At 41.9% G+C, this 18,274-nt stretch overlaps 1 protein-coding gene across 2 annotated transcripts in view; it reads left to right on the top strand.

Moving 5' to 3' along the window:
• The window catches only part of RUSC2 (RUN and SH3 domain containing 2), an 85,932-nt gene extending 69,228 nt beyond the window's left edge, over positions 1 to 16,704 (top strand). For both annotated transcript variants that reach the window (XM_069747859.1, XM_069747850.1), the window contains 2 exons: positions 240 to 395; positions 12,990 to 16,704. In XM_069747859.1, coding sequence (XP_069603960.1) covers positions 240 to 395; positions 12,990 to 13,155 — 322 coding nt within the window. In that variant the 3' untranslated portion in view covers positions 13,156 to 16,704. The remainder of the gene's footprint in view (positions 1 to 239; positions 396 to 12,989) is intronic.
• The last annotated feature ends 1,570 nt before the right edge of the window (positions 16,705 to 18,274 follow it).

Genomic DNA, 18,274 nt, shown 5'->3' with positions numbered 1-18,274 from the left:
ACTCAGGATCAGTAATGTAATGTATGTTCACAGTGATTGCACAAGCAGAATAGTGAGTGCAGCTCTAGAGTATAAGACATCATAGTATTGGATTTGTTGTAATATTCACGTATGAATATCTGATACAGACTCTGCAGGTAGACTCTACTTTGAACACTTTTGCACCAGGTTTTTCCTTCACCCTTGTCTTGCTATAAATGTTTGATGCCCTGATGTCTCTGGCTCTGTCTCTCCCGCAGGCCGCCCTCTGGCTGGCTGAGCCTCGATAAGTCTGTGTTCCAGATGGTGGCTCAGACGGTGAGCGCAGGAATCTGGGGAGAAGCAACCTCGGAGAAGGAAAGCATCGCAGCGGAAAGAGGAGCCACATCTGTGTCCCCTTCTTCCCAGAACCAACCGTAAGTTCAGCAGCAGAACTTTCCTTACATTACATCATTTGCAATAACAACAAATAATATTTTACAAGGTCTTCCTTTATGTAAATACCCTGGCCACAGTACATGCCTTACCTGAAACATCCCACCATTCTGTAGCCCCCATTAGGTTTGAGATATTTAAACTGTACTCAAAAATCATCTCCTGACTTGTCAAAGAAACAAATAAAATGACCGATGCATTTCTGCTACTTTCCTAAATTTTATAGCCCCTGTTTTTGCTATTTAATCTGATAGCAACATGATGTAGGGACATAGACCCTGATTCCAGCGATGTATCACTTATTTTACTGGTTTTGATAGAATCACTGTTTCTCTGCTGCATATCTTGCAGAGCTCTGAATGCTGAGCCTTTTATAACCCCGCCCACATCACTGATTGGCTGTTATTTGTGTACACTGTACGTTGACAGAAAGCTGCTAGTCAGTGGTGGGAGCAGGGTTGGACCAGGAGGCACGAGACACCTAGTCCTGGAGTGATAATCTCCTTCTGATAAAACTATGATTGTATTGAATCAGCAAAAAAACAGCCCAGTAAGTGACATTGGTGGAATCAGAGTCTCTGTCCCTACATCGTGCTGCTCTCGGATTTCCTTTAAAAGGTTATTTCTCATCTCGATACATAGATATCGTCCGCTAGTGGCTATTATAACGAGCACTTTTCCAAAACACTCCTTGTTCAATTTTGAAACCGTTCTTGAGATATTACCACTTTCCTTTTGTTTACAGCTTGTTACCAAGGAGACCGACCACCGCTGTCTACCTTGTAAGCACTGCACTGAATCTGGTCGTTATTAGGCGGTTACAGCGCCCTCCCGGACGTATTCAGAACAGTGATCACAAGCTTCATGGACAGCAGAACATGTACCGTGATCACAGCGGTGGTCGGTCTCCTGGACAACAAGCTGTAAATGGAAGAAAAATGTTAATATTTCAAGGACAGATGAAAATGATAATAGTAAATTGCAGGATAGCTTGTTTTTGCAATAATGCTCATCTATGAGGACGGGAGTAATTCTTTAAGCTTACTAGAATGATTTTAGGCCTCTGTGTAGACGCCCGACATGGACCATTTGCGCTCGGCGTCCGGCGGGTTGCAGGCGTCTCTGCGATCTCCTCGCTATGATTCATTATGAGCCTCGTCAGTCTCGATCTGCCGTCATTTCACAGCATTTGTTCGCAGATCACGTCCGCCGTCCGGAAATCTCCGCAGACAGATGCACATTTGTTTACATGTCCGTCCTGATCAATCCTTATACCCGTCCATCACGGAGGAGGCCGCTACCGGCACCTGTTAGTCATTTCTTGTCTCCCTTTATACTGATATGACTTTTATAAATATATTAAATAAAGAAAAATCAAAAATCCAAAGCCATTACAGCTCCACTTAAGGATTACGTTCAGCCACAATATCATTTTTAGGCTGTACGGCACAATGAGGAGCGGGAATGCAGCTTATATCATTAACACTTTGGGGCGAGATATTAGTAGTAATAGTCTCCGTTTAGTAGTTTTATTTTGCATTTCCACTATCTGAATGTCAGCACTAAACGACCGCTAATCGGCTAATCGGTCAAAGACCCTGATTCCAGGGATGTGTCACTTGCTCAGGAGTTTGATGTAATTTAATACAATCAGTGTTTTATCAGCAGGAGATTATCACTCCAGGACTAGGTTTCTCGTGCCTCCTGATCCATCTCTGCTCTATGCTATTGCTTTTGGTCAGTAGGCAGTATACCCAAATAACAGCGAATCAGTGGTGTGGGCAGGGTTATACACAGCTCAGCATTCTGAGCACTGCTATATCTACAGCAGAGAAAACAGGAATTGAATCAAAACTGCACCACGCAGCCCATTAAGTGACACATCACTGGAATCAGGGTCTCTGCCTCTACATCATGCTGCTTTCTGATTACATAGAAAAAACCCGTTGACAGTTTCACTTTAAGCAAGCCAAAAGATCTTTCTACCTGACGAACAAGCATTTTACTTGTTTCTCAGGTGATCGGCATCCTGTTTACACTGCTTGAAACGCATGTTCCTGATAATCATGTAGTGTACATGGCCTTTTACCTGCAGTAATGTGAGAACACAGATAACACCGTAAAACCCCCTTCACACATCCGTTTTTTGTGTCCGTACGTGGTCCGTTTTTTAAGGACCGCAAGTACGGACACTGTATTCAATGGTGGTGCGCACATGTCATGTTTTTTCACACGGACAAGCCCTTTTTTTTCTTTTTTGCGCTGCATAGACAAAATGTGTGCTACACGCTGACACACGGCTAAACACTAACACACAGATGACATCCGTGTGTCATCCATGTGACATGTCCCGGCGCCTGGGAAGAAGCTATACAGTTTGCGCTGATCTCAGGCACCGGGTGGTGATTATTGTTACCTGGTCTCCCTCAGATCAGTGTGACCAAGCGACAATGATGGGAGTTATATTCAGCACCCGCAGTGTACATTGTGTGTAAAATAAAGAATTAGTTAAAAAACAAGTTGGGATAGGCTCTCGCATCATTTTGATAACCAGCAGAGGGAAAGCCCATGGCAGGGGCTGATGTTACTAATCTGGGAATAGAGACAATATCCCAAAAAGTTCCCAAGATGCTCATAACAGCTCACATCTGTTTGCTTAGTCTTTACTGGTTTGTTTACGGAGGACCCAGAAAACAAATGACGAAGGGTCTAACTATAAATTGTAACCAGCAAAGGCTAAACAGATAGCTGTGGGTTGATTTTAATAGCCTGGGAAGTGGCCAGGGATATTGTTCCCCCCTCCCAGGCTACCAACATCAGCCTTTAGCTGCCCCAGAAACGGTGCATCCACTAGATTCTCCAAGTCTCTTAGCTTTGCTCTTCCCACTTGCCCTGGAGCAGTGGCAAGTGGGGTAATAGGGTTGGGGTTGATGTCAGCTTTGTATTGTCAGCTGACATCCAGCCCAGTGGTTAGTAATGGAGAGGCGCCTGTAAGACGCCCCCATTGCTAATGCCATAGTCATATTGTAAAAAAGATACAAACAGGAATAAAGTCCTGTAATTGACATAAACTCACTCCACCCTCATTTTCTCATTTATTACTGTAGAAATTAAAATAATAAAACATCATATTCCTCACCTGTCCAACGACAATCCGTTTGTCCTACGAAGAAGTCCAGCTCTGCTACATCTGGATTACATGGCTGAGCAGTGGCAAGATGCGACTGCTCAGTCATGAATCCAGGATACACTGGGCTGAGCTTGGGGCGCAGCTTCAGTGACGAGCATAACGTCATAGAGGTTACTGCCATGCTAAGCTCAGTGTGAGCCGGTCGATGAACTGTGGTAACCTTCATGACGTCACCACTAGCACTGTGAAAAATCTCTCGCAGTGCTAGTGGTGATCTTATTGAGGTCACCGCAGTTCATCAGGTCGCTCACGATTAGCTGCCCATGGGAACCGCAGCTTCAGTGACCTGTGGTGACCTCAATGACATCACCACTGAAACAGTGTCTCCTGGATGTCAGGCTGAACGGTCACATCATGACACCACTCAGCCTGGCATCCAGATGAAGCAGAGATGCATTACGGTGTGGGACAAATGGATTATCGTCAGACAGGTGAGGAATATGGTGTTTTTTTTTTTATTTATATTGTAATAAATGGGGAAAAAAGAGGGTCGGGGAGTGTTTATTTAAAATAAACACACAGCAAGAATAAAATACTTTATTTCAAAACTTGCTCTGGGATTAGTAATGGGGCGTCTTATACGTGCCTCTCCATTATTAGCCCCTGGGCCTGATGTTAGCTGACATCAACCCTAACCCTATTACCCCACTTGCCACCGCCACAGGGCAAGTGGGAAGAGTGAGGCTAAGCACCAGAATTGGCAAATCTAATGGATGGACCATTTCTGAGGTGGCTGAGAGCTGATGTTTTTAGTCTGGGAGGGGGCCAATATCCATGGCCCCTTTCCAGCCAGGCTATTAATATCAGCCTGCAGCTGTCTATTTAGCCTTTGCTGCTTTTTGATCATTGGGGGGCCCCACATCAATTTTTTTTGGGGGGTCTTCCCTATAATAACCAGTAAAGGCTAAAGAAACAGCTGTGAGCTGATATTAATGGCCTGGGAACATTTAGGGCTATTGGTCCTTTTCCCAGAATACTAACATCAGCAACCAGCCGTCTGCTTTCCCACTGCTGGTTCAAAAAATTACGTGGGAGCACACGCCTTTTTTTTATTTTTTTTTATATTTATTATTTATTACATTTTTTAAACATGAGAATTGCAATTTTTTCATTCACTTCACCTCCCCAAAAAGTGCTACAAAATGGTGATCAAAACATTGTATGAACCCCAAATAGTAACTACAGCTTGACATCAGCTCCACTACAGAAATAAAACGTTTGAGTCTCAGGAAATGGTGACACGACACAAACCATTTTTGTTTTATTTATAAAGTCCTGATTTTATTATATAAAAAAAAAAGTAAAAAAACTGTATATTTGGTATGGCCGTAATGATAATGTCACCAACTAATCCAAGAAAAAGATATAGGCCATAAAGAGGGGATCACACAAAAAACAATAATCACACATGTGACATACCAGAACATGACATACAGTTATATGAAAAAGTTTGGGCACCCCTATTAATCTTAAGATTAACCCCTTTACCCCCAAGGGTGGTTTGCACGTTAATGACCGGGCCAATTTTTACAATTCTGACCACTGTCCCTTTATGAGGTTATAACTCTGGAACGCTTCAACGGATCCCAGTGAATCTGACATTGTTTTCTTGTGACATATTGTACTTCATGACAATGGTAAAAATTCTTTGATAATACCTGCGTTTATTTGTGAAAAAAACGGAAATTTATCGAAAATTATGAAAATTTCGCAATTTTCCAACTTTGAATTTTTATGCAATTAAATCACAGAGATATGTCACACAAAATACTTAATAAGTAACATTTCCCACATGTCTACTTTACGTCAGCACAAGTTTGGAACCAAAATTTTTTTTTGTTAGGGAGTTATAAGGGTGAAAAGTTGACCAGCAATTTCTCATTTCTACAACATTATTTTTTTTTAGGGACCACATCTCATTTGAAGTCATTTTGAGGGGTCTACATGATAGAAAATACCCAAGCGTGACACCATTCTAAAAACTACACCCCTCAAGGTGCTCAAAACCACATTCAAGAAGTTTATTAACCCTTCTGGTGCTTCACAGGAATTTTTTGAATGTTTAAATAAAAATGAACATTTAACTTTTTTTCACAAAAAATTTAATTCAGCTCCAATTTGTTTTATTTTACCAAGGGTAACAGGAGAAAATGGACCCCAAACATTGTTGTACAATTTGTCCTGAGTACGCCAATACCCCACATGTGGGGGTAAACCACTGTTTGGGCGCATGGCACAGCTCGGAAGCGAAGGAGCGCCATTTGACTTTTCAATGCAAAATTGACTGGAATTGAGATGGGACGCCATGTTTCGTTTGGAGAGCCCCTGATGTGCCTAAACATTGAAACCCCCCACAAGTGACACCATTTTGGAAAGTAGACCCCCTAAGGAACTTATCTAGATGTGTGGTGAGCGCTTTGACCCACCAAGGGCTTCACAGAAGTTTATAATGGAGAGCCGTAAAAATAAAACAAAAATTTTTTCCCACAAAAATTATTTTTTAGCCACCAGTTTTGTATTTTCCAGAGGGTAACAGGAGAAATTGGACCCCAAAATTTGTTGTCCAATTTGTCCTGAGTGCGCTGATACCCCATATGTGGGGGGAAACCACTGTTTGGGCGCATGGGAGGGCTCGGAAGGGAAGGAGTGCCATTTAAATGCAGACTTAGATGGAATGGTCTGCAGGTGTCACATTGCTTTTGCAGAGCCCCTAATGTACCTAAATAGTAGAAACCCCTCACAAGTGACACCATTTTGGAAAGTAGACCCCCTAAGGAACTTATCTAGATGTGTGGTGAGCGCTTTGACCCACCAAGGGCTTCACAGAAGTTTATAATGGAGAGCCGTAAAAATAAAACAAAAATTTTTTCCCACAAAAATTATTTTTTAGCCCCCAGTTTTGTATTTTCCCAAGGATAACAGGAGAAATTGGACCCCAAAATTTGTTGTCCAATTTGTCCTGAGTGCGCTGATACCCCATATGTGGGGGGAAACCACTGTTTGGGCGCATGGGAGGGCTCGGAAGGGAAGGAGTGCCATTTAAATGCAGACTTAGATGGAACGGTCTGCAGGTGTCACATTGCGTTTGCAGAGCCCCTAATGTACCTAAATAGTAGAAACCCCCCACAAGTGACACCATTTTGGAAAGTAGACCCCCTAAGGAACTTATCTAGATGTGTGGTGAGCGCTTTGACCCACCAAGGGCTTCACAGAAGTTTATAATGGAGAGCCGTAAAAATAAAACAAAAATTTTTTCCCACAAAAATTATTTTTTAGCCCCCAGTTTTGTATTTTCCCGAGGATAACAGGAGAAATTGGACCCCAAAATTTGTTGTCCAATTTGTCCTGAGTGCGCTGATACCCCATATGTGGGGGGAAACCACTGTTTGGGCGCATGGGAGGGCTCGGAAGGGAAGGAGTGCCATTTAAATGCAGACTTAGATGGAATGGTCTGCAGGTGTCACATTGCGTTTGCAGAGCCCCTAATGTACCTAAATAGTAGAAATCCCTCACAAGTGACACCATTTTGGAAAGTAGACCCCCTAAGGAACTTATCTAGATGTGTGGTGAGCGCTTTGACCCACCAAGGGCTTCACAGAAGTTTATAATGGAGAGCCGTAAAAATAAAACAAAAATTTTTTCCCACAAAAATTATTTTTTAGCCCCCAGTTTTGTATTTTCCCGAGGATAACAGGAGAAATTGGACCCCAAAATTTGTTGTCCAATTTGTCCTGAGTGCGCTGATACCCCATATGTGGGGGGAACCACTGTTTGGGCGCATCGGAGGGCTCAGAAGGGAAGGAGCTCCATTTGGAATGCAGACTTAGATGGAATGGTCTGCAGGTGTCACATTGCATTTGCAGAGCCCCTAATGTACCTAAACAGTAGAAACCCCCCACAAGTGACACCATTTTGGAAACTAGACCCCCTAAGGAACTCATCTAGATGTGTTGTGAGAGCTTTGAACCCCCAAGTGTTTCACTACAGTTTGTAACGCAGAGCCGTGAAAATTAAAAAAAAATCTTTCCCCCAAAAATTATTTTTTAGCCCCCAGTTTTGTATTTTCCCGAGGGTAAGAGGAGAAATTCGACCCCAAAAGTTGTTGTCCAATTTGTCCTGAGTACGCTGATACCCCATATGTTGGGGGGAACCACCGTTTGGGCGCATGGGAGGGCTCGGAAGGGAAGGAGTGCCATTTGGAATGCAGACTTAGATGGAATGGTCTGCAGGCATCACATTGCGTTTGCAGAACCCCTAATGTACCTAAACAGTAGAAACCCCCCACAAGTGACCCCATATTGTAAAACTAGACCCCCCAGGGAACTTATCTAGATGTGTTGTGAGAACTTTGAACCCCCAAGTGTTTCACTACAGTTTATAACGCAGAGCCGTAAAAATAAAAAATCTTTTTTTTCTCCACAAAAATTATTTTTTAGCCCCCAGTTTTGTATTTTCCCAAGGGTAACAGGAGAAATTGGACCCCAAAAGTTGTTGTCCTATTTGTCCTGAGTAGGCTGATACCCCATATGTTGGAGTAAACCCCTGTTTGGGCACACGGGAGAGCTCGGAAGGGAAGAAACACTGTTTTACTTTTTCAACGCAGAATTGGCTGGAATTGAGATTGGACGCCATGTCGCGTTTGGAGAGCCCCTGATGTGCCTAAACAGTGGAAACCCCCAAATTATAACTGAAACCCTAATCCAAACACACCCCTAACCCTAATTCCAACGGTAACCCTAACCACACCTCTAACCCTGACACACCCCTAACCCTAATCCCAACCCTATTCCCAACTGTAAATGTAATCTAAACCCTAACTGTAACTTTAGCCCCAACCCAAACTGTAGCCCTAACCCTAGCCCTAACCCTAGCCCTAACCCTAGCCCTAACCCTAGCCCTAACCCTAGCCCTAGCCCTAACCCTAGTTCTAACCCTAGCCCTAACCCTAGCCCAAACCCTAGCCCTAACCCTAGCCCTAGCCCTAACCCTAGCCCTAACCCTAGCCCTAACCTAGCCCTAGCCCTAATGGGAAAATGGAAATAAATACATTTTTTTAATTTTTCCCTAACTAAGGGGGTGATGAAGGGGGGTTTTATTTACTTTTATAGTGGGTTTTTTAGCGGATTTTTATGATTGGCAGCCGTCACACACTGAAAGACGCTTTTTATTGCAAAAAATATTTTTTGCATTACCACATTTTGAGAGCTATAATTTTTCCATATTTTGGTCCACAGAGTCATGTGAGGTCTTGTTTTTTGCGGGACGAGTTGATGTTTTTCTTGGTAACATTTTCGGGCACGTGACATTTTTTGATCGCTTTTTATTCCGATTTTTGTGAGGCAGAATGACCAAAAACCAGCTATTCATGAATTTCTTTTGGGGGAGGCGTTTATACCGTTCCGCGTTTGGTAAAATTGATAAAGCAGTTTTATTCTTCGGGTCAGTACGATTACAGCGACACCTCATTTATATAATTTTTTTATGTTTTGGCGCTTTTATACGATAAAAACTATTTTATAGAAAAAATAATTAATTTTGCATCGCTTTATTCTCAGGACTATAACTTTTTTATTTTTTTGCTGATGATGCTGTATGGCGGCTCATTTTTTGCGGGACAAGATGACGCTTTCAGCGGTACCATGGTTATTTATATGTGTCTTTTTGATCGCGTGTTATTCCACTTTTTGTTCGGCGGTATGATAATAAAGCGTTGTTTTTTGCCTCGTTTTTTTTTTTTTTCCTTACGGTGTTTACTGAAGGGGTTTACTAGTGGGCCAGTTTTATAGGTCGGGCCGTTACGGACGCGGCGATGCTAAATATATGTACTTTTATTGTTTTTTTTATTTATTTAGATAAAGAAATGTATTTATGGGAATAATATATATTTTTTATTATTATTATTTAGGAATATTTTTTTTTTTTTACACATTTGGAAAAAAATTTTTTTAACTTTTTTACTTTGTCCCAGGGGGGGACATCACAGATCGGTGATCTGACAGTGTGCACAGCACTCTGTCAGATCACTGATCTCACTTAGAGCAGTACAGCCTTCACAGTGCCTGCTCTGAGCAGGCTCTGTGAAGCCACCTCCCTCCCTGCAGGACCCGGATCCGCGGCCATCTTGGATCCGGGTCTGGAGCAGGCAGGGAGGGAGGTAAGACCCTCGCAGCAACATCACATCGCGTGGCTGCGGGGGGCTCAGGGAAGCCCGCAGGGAGCCCCCTCCCTGCGCGATGCTTCCCTGCACCGCCGGCACATCGCGATCATCTTTGATCGCGGTGTGCCAGGGGTTAATGTACCGGGGGCGGTCCGTGACCGCTCCTGGCACATAGTGCCGGATGTCAGCTGCGATAGGCAGCTGACACCCGGACGCGATCGGCCGCGCTCCCCCCGTGAGCGCCGCCGATCGTGCTGGACGTACTATTCCGTCCGTGGTCATAGGGGCCCACCCCACCTCGACGGGATAGTACGTCCGATGTCAGAAAGGGGTTAATGTTTTATAAAAATTGTTTTTTTTGCAACAGCTATTTCAGTTTCATATATCTAACAACTGTTGGACACAGTAATGTTTCTGCCTTGAAATGAGGTTTATTGTACTAACAGAAAATGTGCAATCTGCATTCATACAAAAGTTGACAGGTGCATAAGTATGGGCACCCTTATCATTTTCTTGTTTTAAATACTCCTACCTACTTTTTACTGACTTACTAAAGCGCTTTTTTTGGTTTTCTAACCTCATTGAGCTTTGAACTTCGAACTTCATAGCCAGGTGTATGCAATCATGCGAAAAGCTACTTAAAGTGGCCACTTGCAAGTTGTTCTCCTGTTTGAATCTCCTCTGAAGAGTGGCATCATGTCTAATGATCTGAAAACAAAGATTATTCAGCATAGTTGTTCAGGGGAAGGATACAAAAAGCTGTCTCAGAGATTTAACCTGTCAATTTCCACTGTGAGGAACATAGTAAGGAAATGGAAGAACACAGGTACAGTTCTTGCTAAAGTATGGGCACCCCACCAGAAAAGTGACATTAATATTTAGTAGATCCTCTTTTTGCAAAAATAACAGCCTCTAGTCGCTTCCTGTAGCTTTTAATGAGTTCCTGGATCCTGGATGAAGGTATTTTTGACCATTCCTCTTTACAAAACAATTCCAGTTCAGTTAAGTTTGATGGTCGCCGAGCATGGACAGCCCTCTTCAAATGATCCCACAGATGTTCAATGATATTCAGGTCTGGGGACTGGGATGGCCATTCCAGAACAGTGTAATTGTTCCTCTGCATGAATGCCTGAGTAGATTTGGAGTGGTGTTTTGGATCATTGTCTTGCTGAAAGATCAATCCCCTGCGTAACTTCAAATTTGTCACTGATAAACATTATTGTGAATAATCTGCTGATACTGAGAGGAATCCATGCGTCCCTCAACTTTAACAAGATTCCCGGTGCTGGCATTGGCCACACAGCCCCAAAGCATGATGGAACCTCCATTTTACTGTGGGTAGCAAGTGTTTTTCTTGGAATGCTGTGTTTTTTGGCCGCCATGCATAACGCCTTTTTGTATGACCAAACAACTCAATCTTTGTTTCATCAGTCCACAGGACCTTCTTCCAAAAAGAAATTGGCTTCTCCAAATGTTCTTTTGCATACCTCAGCTGACTCTGTTTGCGGTGTGCTTGCAGAAACGGCTTCTTTCACATCACTCTCCCATACAGCTTCTCCTTGTGCAAAGTGCATTGTATAGTTGACCGATGCACAGTGACACCATCTGCAGCAAGTTGATGCTGCAGCTCTCTGGAGGTGGTCTGAGGATTGTCCTTGACTGATCTCACCATTCTTCTTCTCTGCCTTTCTGATGTTTTTCTTGGCCTGCCACTTCTGGCCTTAGCAAGAACTGTACCTGTGTTCTTCCATTTCCTTACTATGTTCCTCACAGTGGAAATTGACAGGTTAAATCTCTGAGACAGCTTTTTGTATCCTTCCCCTGAACAACTATGTTGAATAATCTTTGTTTTCAGATCATTAGACAGTTGTTTTGAGGAGCCCATGATACCACTCTTCAGAGGAGATTCAAACAGGAGAACAACTTGCAAGTGGCCACTTTAGGTAGCTTTTCTCATGATTGCATACACCTGGCTATGAAGTTCAAAGCTCAATGAGGTTAGAAAACCAAAAAAAGTGCTTTAGTAAGTCAGTATAAAGTAGGTGGGAGTATTTAAAGCAAGAAAATGATAAGGGTGCCCATACTTATGCACCTGTCAAATCGTGTTTGAATGCAGATTGCACATTTTCTGTTAGTACAATAAACCTCATTTCAAGGCAGAAACATTACTGTGTCCAACAGTTATTAGATATATGAAACTGAAATAGCTGTTGCCAAAAAACAATTTTTATAAAACATTAAGCTTAAGATTAATAGGGGTGCCCAAACTTTTTCATATAACTGTAAGCTCATAATAAAGCTTAAAACATTAAACCAGACTTCAAATGTGTGCGAGCATATATATAAAGGCTAATAAACAGCATACCGTCACTAATACATGCCTCACACAATAGAAATATATAGAGGACACCTGCATAATAACCCTCACTGACACAGACCCACCCAACTTGATGACAGCTTACCAAATACAAAGTCCAAACAAGAAATCCTTAATGGCCCAGGGTCAGGACCCAATAAAGAAATAGGATTGAATGGGAGGTCAAATAAAGTGTAAAAAATAGTTAGGTCCTAAGAGTTACTGAAGGGGTGCCCATGAGGAATACTACCAAAGAGGTACCCGTGAAAAGTATCATGGAGCAGCCATTGTGCCAGTATATTCAGCACACATAGAGTCAGGTAGGGCAGAAAAAAACCCGACGCATGTTGCCACTCACGATGGCTTCGTCAGGGTTGATTGATAATGATAATGTCCTTTTTACCAGACACAATAAACAAAGTAAAAGCGAACAACAACAATGATGGCGGAATTCTGTTATTTACTACATTGTAAATTGTCACTTCAGAGAAGAGGACTAGAACGCTAGCACCACCTATTGGAAGCAGCGCTACAGTTCTGGTCCTCTTCCTCTCTGAAGAGACAATTTGCATGTTTAATTTCCCAGAGGAGCATGCATGGCCTATAAGTCTCCTCACTCTGACATGCCAGGCTTGGCTTGTCACTCTCCACAAGGAGAAATGTTACTATTTAGAGTACATTATATGGTAAAATGAATGGTGTCATAAAACCAGTCCTGGTACTATGCCAAAATAAAAAAAATGTCTCTTGGAAGGGGAGGAAGTCCCTTTTTTGTGCATTAATTTGTATTTTATGATGTCATGTTCAGTGACCAAAAATGGTTCCAGACTCCAAAATGTCTAATGCATTTTTTTATTGTTCTCCTCCCCTAGACAAGCCAGTTCTTCATGCTACCACCCAGAACCCAAACAGAATGACATCAGATTTGCATATGAGACGCATTCGGATCAGCTACGCGGCGGGCTGCGGAACCGGAACCCCCTGATGCCCCTGAAGTTTGTTCCTCAGCCCGATCGATTAGACTCATACCACTCATGAGGCAAATCGGGTTCAAGACACTCGAAGACGAAGCTCATTGTGACGGCGGCATGAGGAACTGTCCAAGATCTCTGTGGTTCTTCTACAGAATGGAGTTATTTAATGGTGTCTCTATTGACCTCTGGGAGGAAACTGGAGCATTATAACTGGACAACGTACCGGGATAGGTCGCATTAATACAGTATTCTTTCTTCCTGCGCCCAAACCAACGTGCACGTGTGCTAGCCGTGATATTGACGTGAGCTGTGCATGCAGACATCTTAGAATATACTGTGACTTTCCCCAATGCTTACACATTGCCACACTCATTTCAGGCAATTAAACTTCTCCTTGTTCTGCATTTTCCCGTCATTCCTCTGTACAAAAAAAATGCTCTTAGATATCAAACGCTATAGAGATTTGTTCTTTTATTAGAATAGTTTCTGCAAGAGGAAAAACCATAAAACAAACTGTGCAATGTATTTGACCCCCAAGAGCTGACACTCTACTTGGTCATTGGAAGCACAGGCCATTTGCTACTAATATTATTACATCCTCGATGGCGGAGAGGAGTAAGAAGATGGCTGATGTTAGAAAGAAGCTTTGAAGAAGAGAATCCTGGAACCTTTTAAGGTGTTGTTTTTTTCACAGCTAGAGATTGGATTATGGTAAACGCAAAGGATTATTGGAAACGCGGAAAGAATGATGGGTGGACTGGAAATGGATCTGGGGTTGGCTGGAGTAGGATGAGAGATAGGAGTATCAAAAGGGGGAAATCGAGTATCAAAAGGGAGAAGACGAGTATCAAAAGGGAGAAGACGAGTATCAAAAGGGAGAAGACGAGTTTCAAAAGGGAGAAGACGAGTTTCAAAAGGGAGAAGACGAGTTTCAAAAGGGAGAAAATCATTATCAAAAGGGAGAAAATCAGTATCAAAAGGGAGAAAATCAGTATCAAAAGGGAGAAAATCAGTACCAAAAGGGGGAAAAATAAGAACCAAATGGGGAAAACAAGAATCAAAAGGGGGAAAATGAGACTCAAAAGGGGGAAAATCAGTATCAACAGGGGGAAAAACAAGAATCAAAAGGGGGGAAATGAGACTTAAAAGGGGGAAAATCAATATCAAAAGGAGGGAAAATCATTCCTCATTGGCCCCTATTCTTTTGGGTCTTGGGTGGGGCAGCAATTGGGAGGGAGAAAAGGTCAGAGTAGACATCATGTAGCCATATGGTTTGCAGAGCGTTGCATTAGGGAATGGGATTAAAGGTTAGGTGGAGGGATGGGGTCTTGTATTCGGTAACAGTGGCACAGGCGGAGCCAAAAATGTTAGAGGCGCCATGATATAATCAAGCTAGATACCGCTCTCCCCGTATACAAATGTATATGTTATCCTATTATTAATTCATAGTGTATACATGTGAGTATATACCACAGCACATGCCCTCATTAGTGAATACCCAGGTAGTGACCTGGCACCCAGGGCTTGTTGCCTCAGCACCTTTTTAATGAGTATGGATAATTTTGATGCAAGTTTGGCACAGATAGACGACATATTGCTAATGATTAAAGGTCGGAACGGTTCATCCCCTTGTACAGTTAGTCAATGTGCTGCGGAGTGAATGTGCTGCAGATTGATAATTTACCCTTAGGAGCAGCAACCTATAGTGACGTTGTTAATATTCGTACTGCCGGTGCCATTATATATAGCGCTAATATATTCCTATTCTGACGAATGCACTTTGTTCATTTCATTCACCTTTTTATTCTGATCCCAAGAGCTGACATTTCGCCGGTGGTGGCTGATCGCCCCCGTACTGTTCTATTGGGGGCTCAAGAAGGCTCCTTCATCAACGTAGTTACGCTTTCTGCCATAATAGTGCAGCCAATTAGTATTTGTCCTACTGAATATTGACTATGGGAAATGGTTGTAGGGTACCTGGGTGTTGCTTGTATTTATAGATATGGCGGACAGTGTGTGTGCCGGTTGCTTGCACTGTTAATATTGTATTTTGGATGATTTGCGTCGCTGTATACTGGAGGTGGGGGGCGTTATATGGAGGGCTGGGCTGCTAATATCCTTGATGTATCTGTCATACAAATGAAAGGATCTGCAGTCTGGTCTGGGAGGGTCGTGATTAGTGGATTTGGGTTTTGGACTTTGGCTGTCAAGAAATCCGTAAAAGGAAACAGATTATGGTTGTGTCCTGCTAAATTACCATATTTCATGTAGAAAAAAATAATAAATATTTTAACTCTTGTATAGAGCATGATATCGACAGGTGATTGCAATACTAAGGACTCGGAAGGCGGTGGTTGGCCGTAGACGGCACTGGACGCGTGTAAGTTCGGGGGATTAATTAGTTAATGGTACTTATGAAATTAATATACTATAATGGGAGGCAATTCCTGGGGAAAAGGTCACGCTACAAATATATCGAACGTGAGCGCATTATTCGGTCTCGACAGGAGATTTCAGTTCTCTGTATCTGGAGGTCCCAGAGATTTTCACTGTAGTCATATTTGGCACAGAATAAAGCATCTGTATGTGATCACGTCTGATTGGTCAGTTAGTATCTGTATCTGATCACGTTTGATTGGTCAGTTATGTACATATGAAAAATACTATTATTTCTTACCCTGTATGAATATTGTTATAGGACTAGAGGAAAAATTGTTTAATTTCCATGATAAAGAAATAGAGGTACAACTTTTGGAGATTGATTGTTGTTCATGATAACAATTGTGTACCTTGATGAAGTTTCTGGTTTAAAAATTTTTTATAAAGTCGGTGTTTGTCAAATCTTCTTTAAGTCTTAGGAAAAATGTCCAAAATCATGGAGAGAAGTGGTCATAATAAAAAAAAAAATTGAGACCACACAGAAGAACTACTTTCCTTTAGGACGAGCCCCCAAGATTTCGGACTGTGTGCATTAATTTACGGGTCTGAGCTGAATTTTCACAATGGCTTCTAGAGAACTTTTTGATGTATTAACTGTCTTGAAAAGCCATAATTAATATTAATTCTAATAGTATTAGTAGTTCTGCTTTCCTGATCCTCTCATGTACCTTCACTATACACCTTCTTACGGAGGAGAATGTAAAAAGTAGTGGTAATGTGCACACCGCAGAGCAACGGCCATCCGTCTGTATAGAACATCTGCTCTGTTATCTCTTTCCTTGCCGTCCATATTAATACATTTCTTGAAGAAATCACGTTGTTCCTCTTGCAGCCATTTTGGGTAAATACCCATTTGCATGCATTTACAGTAATAATGCAATTATAAATGAAAGGACTAGTCTCCAATCAAGGAGATAAACCCTATAGTCTCTGCCGACCTCCTCATAACTTTCCACCCTGGTCCCAAAGATTTTTTTTTTTTCCTAATGTTTTGCGCCTTTCTCTCTGCAAAAGGGTCAGGGATGGGGTTAAACTGCGAAACTACGTAAATCCGCTTATGCCGAAACTAACCCTCATCTCTTACATCTACGCCTGTCATCTTAGTGTCTTCTGCCATATGTATGTATATTTATTGGTTTATTTATTATGCCTATTAATAAAAAAAGGTGCTGAATATCAACGTCCATGTGATCTTTTATGTTTGTAATAATTAAAAAAATGATATTATTAGATTATCGGGGCGCCAGTAACTATGCTTATGTGGAATGTGATGAAAATGTATAGAAATGGAGGAAACATACATTTATAAGTATGTGGACGGGGCGGGGAGTCCTAAAGCAGGGGTGTAACCCAACACTTATATGGGCTGAACCAATGTCTGGTCTTTAATGGACTTTATTTTGTCTATTTCCAAACTTTGTGGTCCCATGTCATGAGAATCGCTTTACTTTATCCCTGATAGTTTATTATGATTACCGTATATTATTTTTCTTTATATTATATTTTAAGTATTTTTTTCTACATTTACAACAATTTTACAAAGATGAGAAGAAATAGTTTTAAACAGAACTAATGACTTCTAAAAAAAAAATATTTGTTTTCGGACTTATCTTTGTTTAGGTTTAGTTATGCTTCAGTTAGGTGTATTGTGTTATAACTAGAGCTCCCAATCAAAATTTTATATAACAGGTGTAAAATTACATGTGATTAATTTCATAATATATCTTTAGAGTGACTGTAGTTCCATCATGCAGCCACTGGGTTATATAACAGAATTCTTTGTAACTCGAGCCACCACTAGGGGGAGCTCTCTGCATACAAATGTGCAGCTCTCCATGATCTCAGTAGTAAATTTGTCAGACCTGCACAGCGCCACCTAGTGGTGGCTACATTTAAGCCAAATCTCATTCATTTTTATGGTACTGCACAGTGATAAGTTTACTCTTCTTTTCCGGTCAGTTATATGTTTATAGTGTCTCATATTAAAGATAAAACAGAATAGGAGGAGATTATGGAAATCCCAGAGTATTCTTAATTTTTTTTGTGCATTTTCACAATACTTAGTTACTTACCAGTCCTGGATCTGGCGCTAACAATTCTACTCATCTGGTCCAGCTGATTCCTATGCACACCTCTGAGGTCACATTCAAAAGCCTTAAAGTCTAAACCAGGTGGCGGCATACTGTCTGAGTATTCAAGTGGTTAGCATGCAAGCGACTACTACTGGATGATTATACTGTGCACATCTACAGTAAGTCACCTGACCTGCTCAGCTCTGCTACATCTACATTGAGACACATGACTTTGCTGGGCTCTATTGTTACAGTGAATCACCTGATCTATTCAACTCTGCTGCATTGCAGGGCTCTGCTATATTGCTATATCGAGTCTCCTTACCAACTCAACATTGCTACATTGCTGGTGTCATCAGTTTAGCACGACAGAGTGGAGCCAGTAGACTGCAGCGTCTGATTTCACGTACTCCTGCACTTATTAAAAGAACTTCATATTAAACGGTGCAGGTTTCTGTTAGCAGTGCAGGGGTTAATCTGTTCAGCACAAGCGTCTCTGAAGCCTCCCTGCTTGGATGATTTCAGAGCCACTCCCCTCTCCTATATATACTCTGGATTGCCAGTGTTAGTCTTGTACTGCCTGGTGTGGAGTAGAGGTGTCAGTTGTTGGTAGAGGTGGTTGGAGTGTTGATCTGTAACTGTTGCTCAGTGCATCGGCTGTGTGCGACTCCT

The sequence above is a fragment of the Ranitomeya imitator genome, chromosome 1 (assembly GCF_032444005.1).
Source record: "Ranitomeya imitator isolate aRanImi1 chromosome 1, aRanImi1.pri, whole genome shotgun sequence".
NCBI classification, from domain to species: Eukaryota; Metazoa; Chordata; class Amphibia; order Anura; family Dendrobatidae; genus Ranitomeya; species Ranitomeya imitator.
The sequence above is the reverse complement of the archived record's forward strand: the minus strand, read 5'-3'. Positions and strand labels throughout refer to the sequence as shown.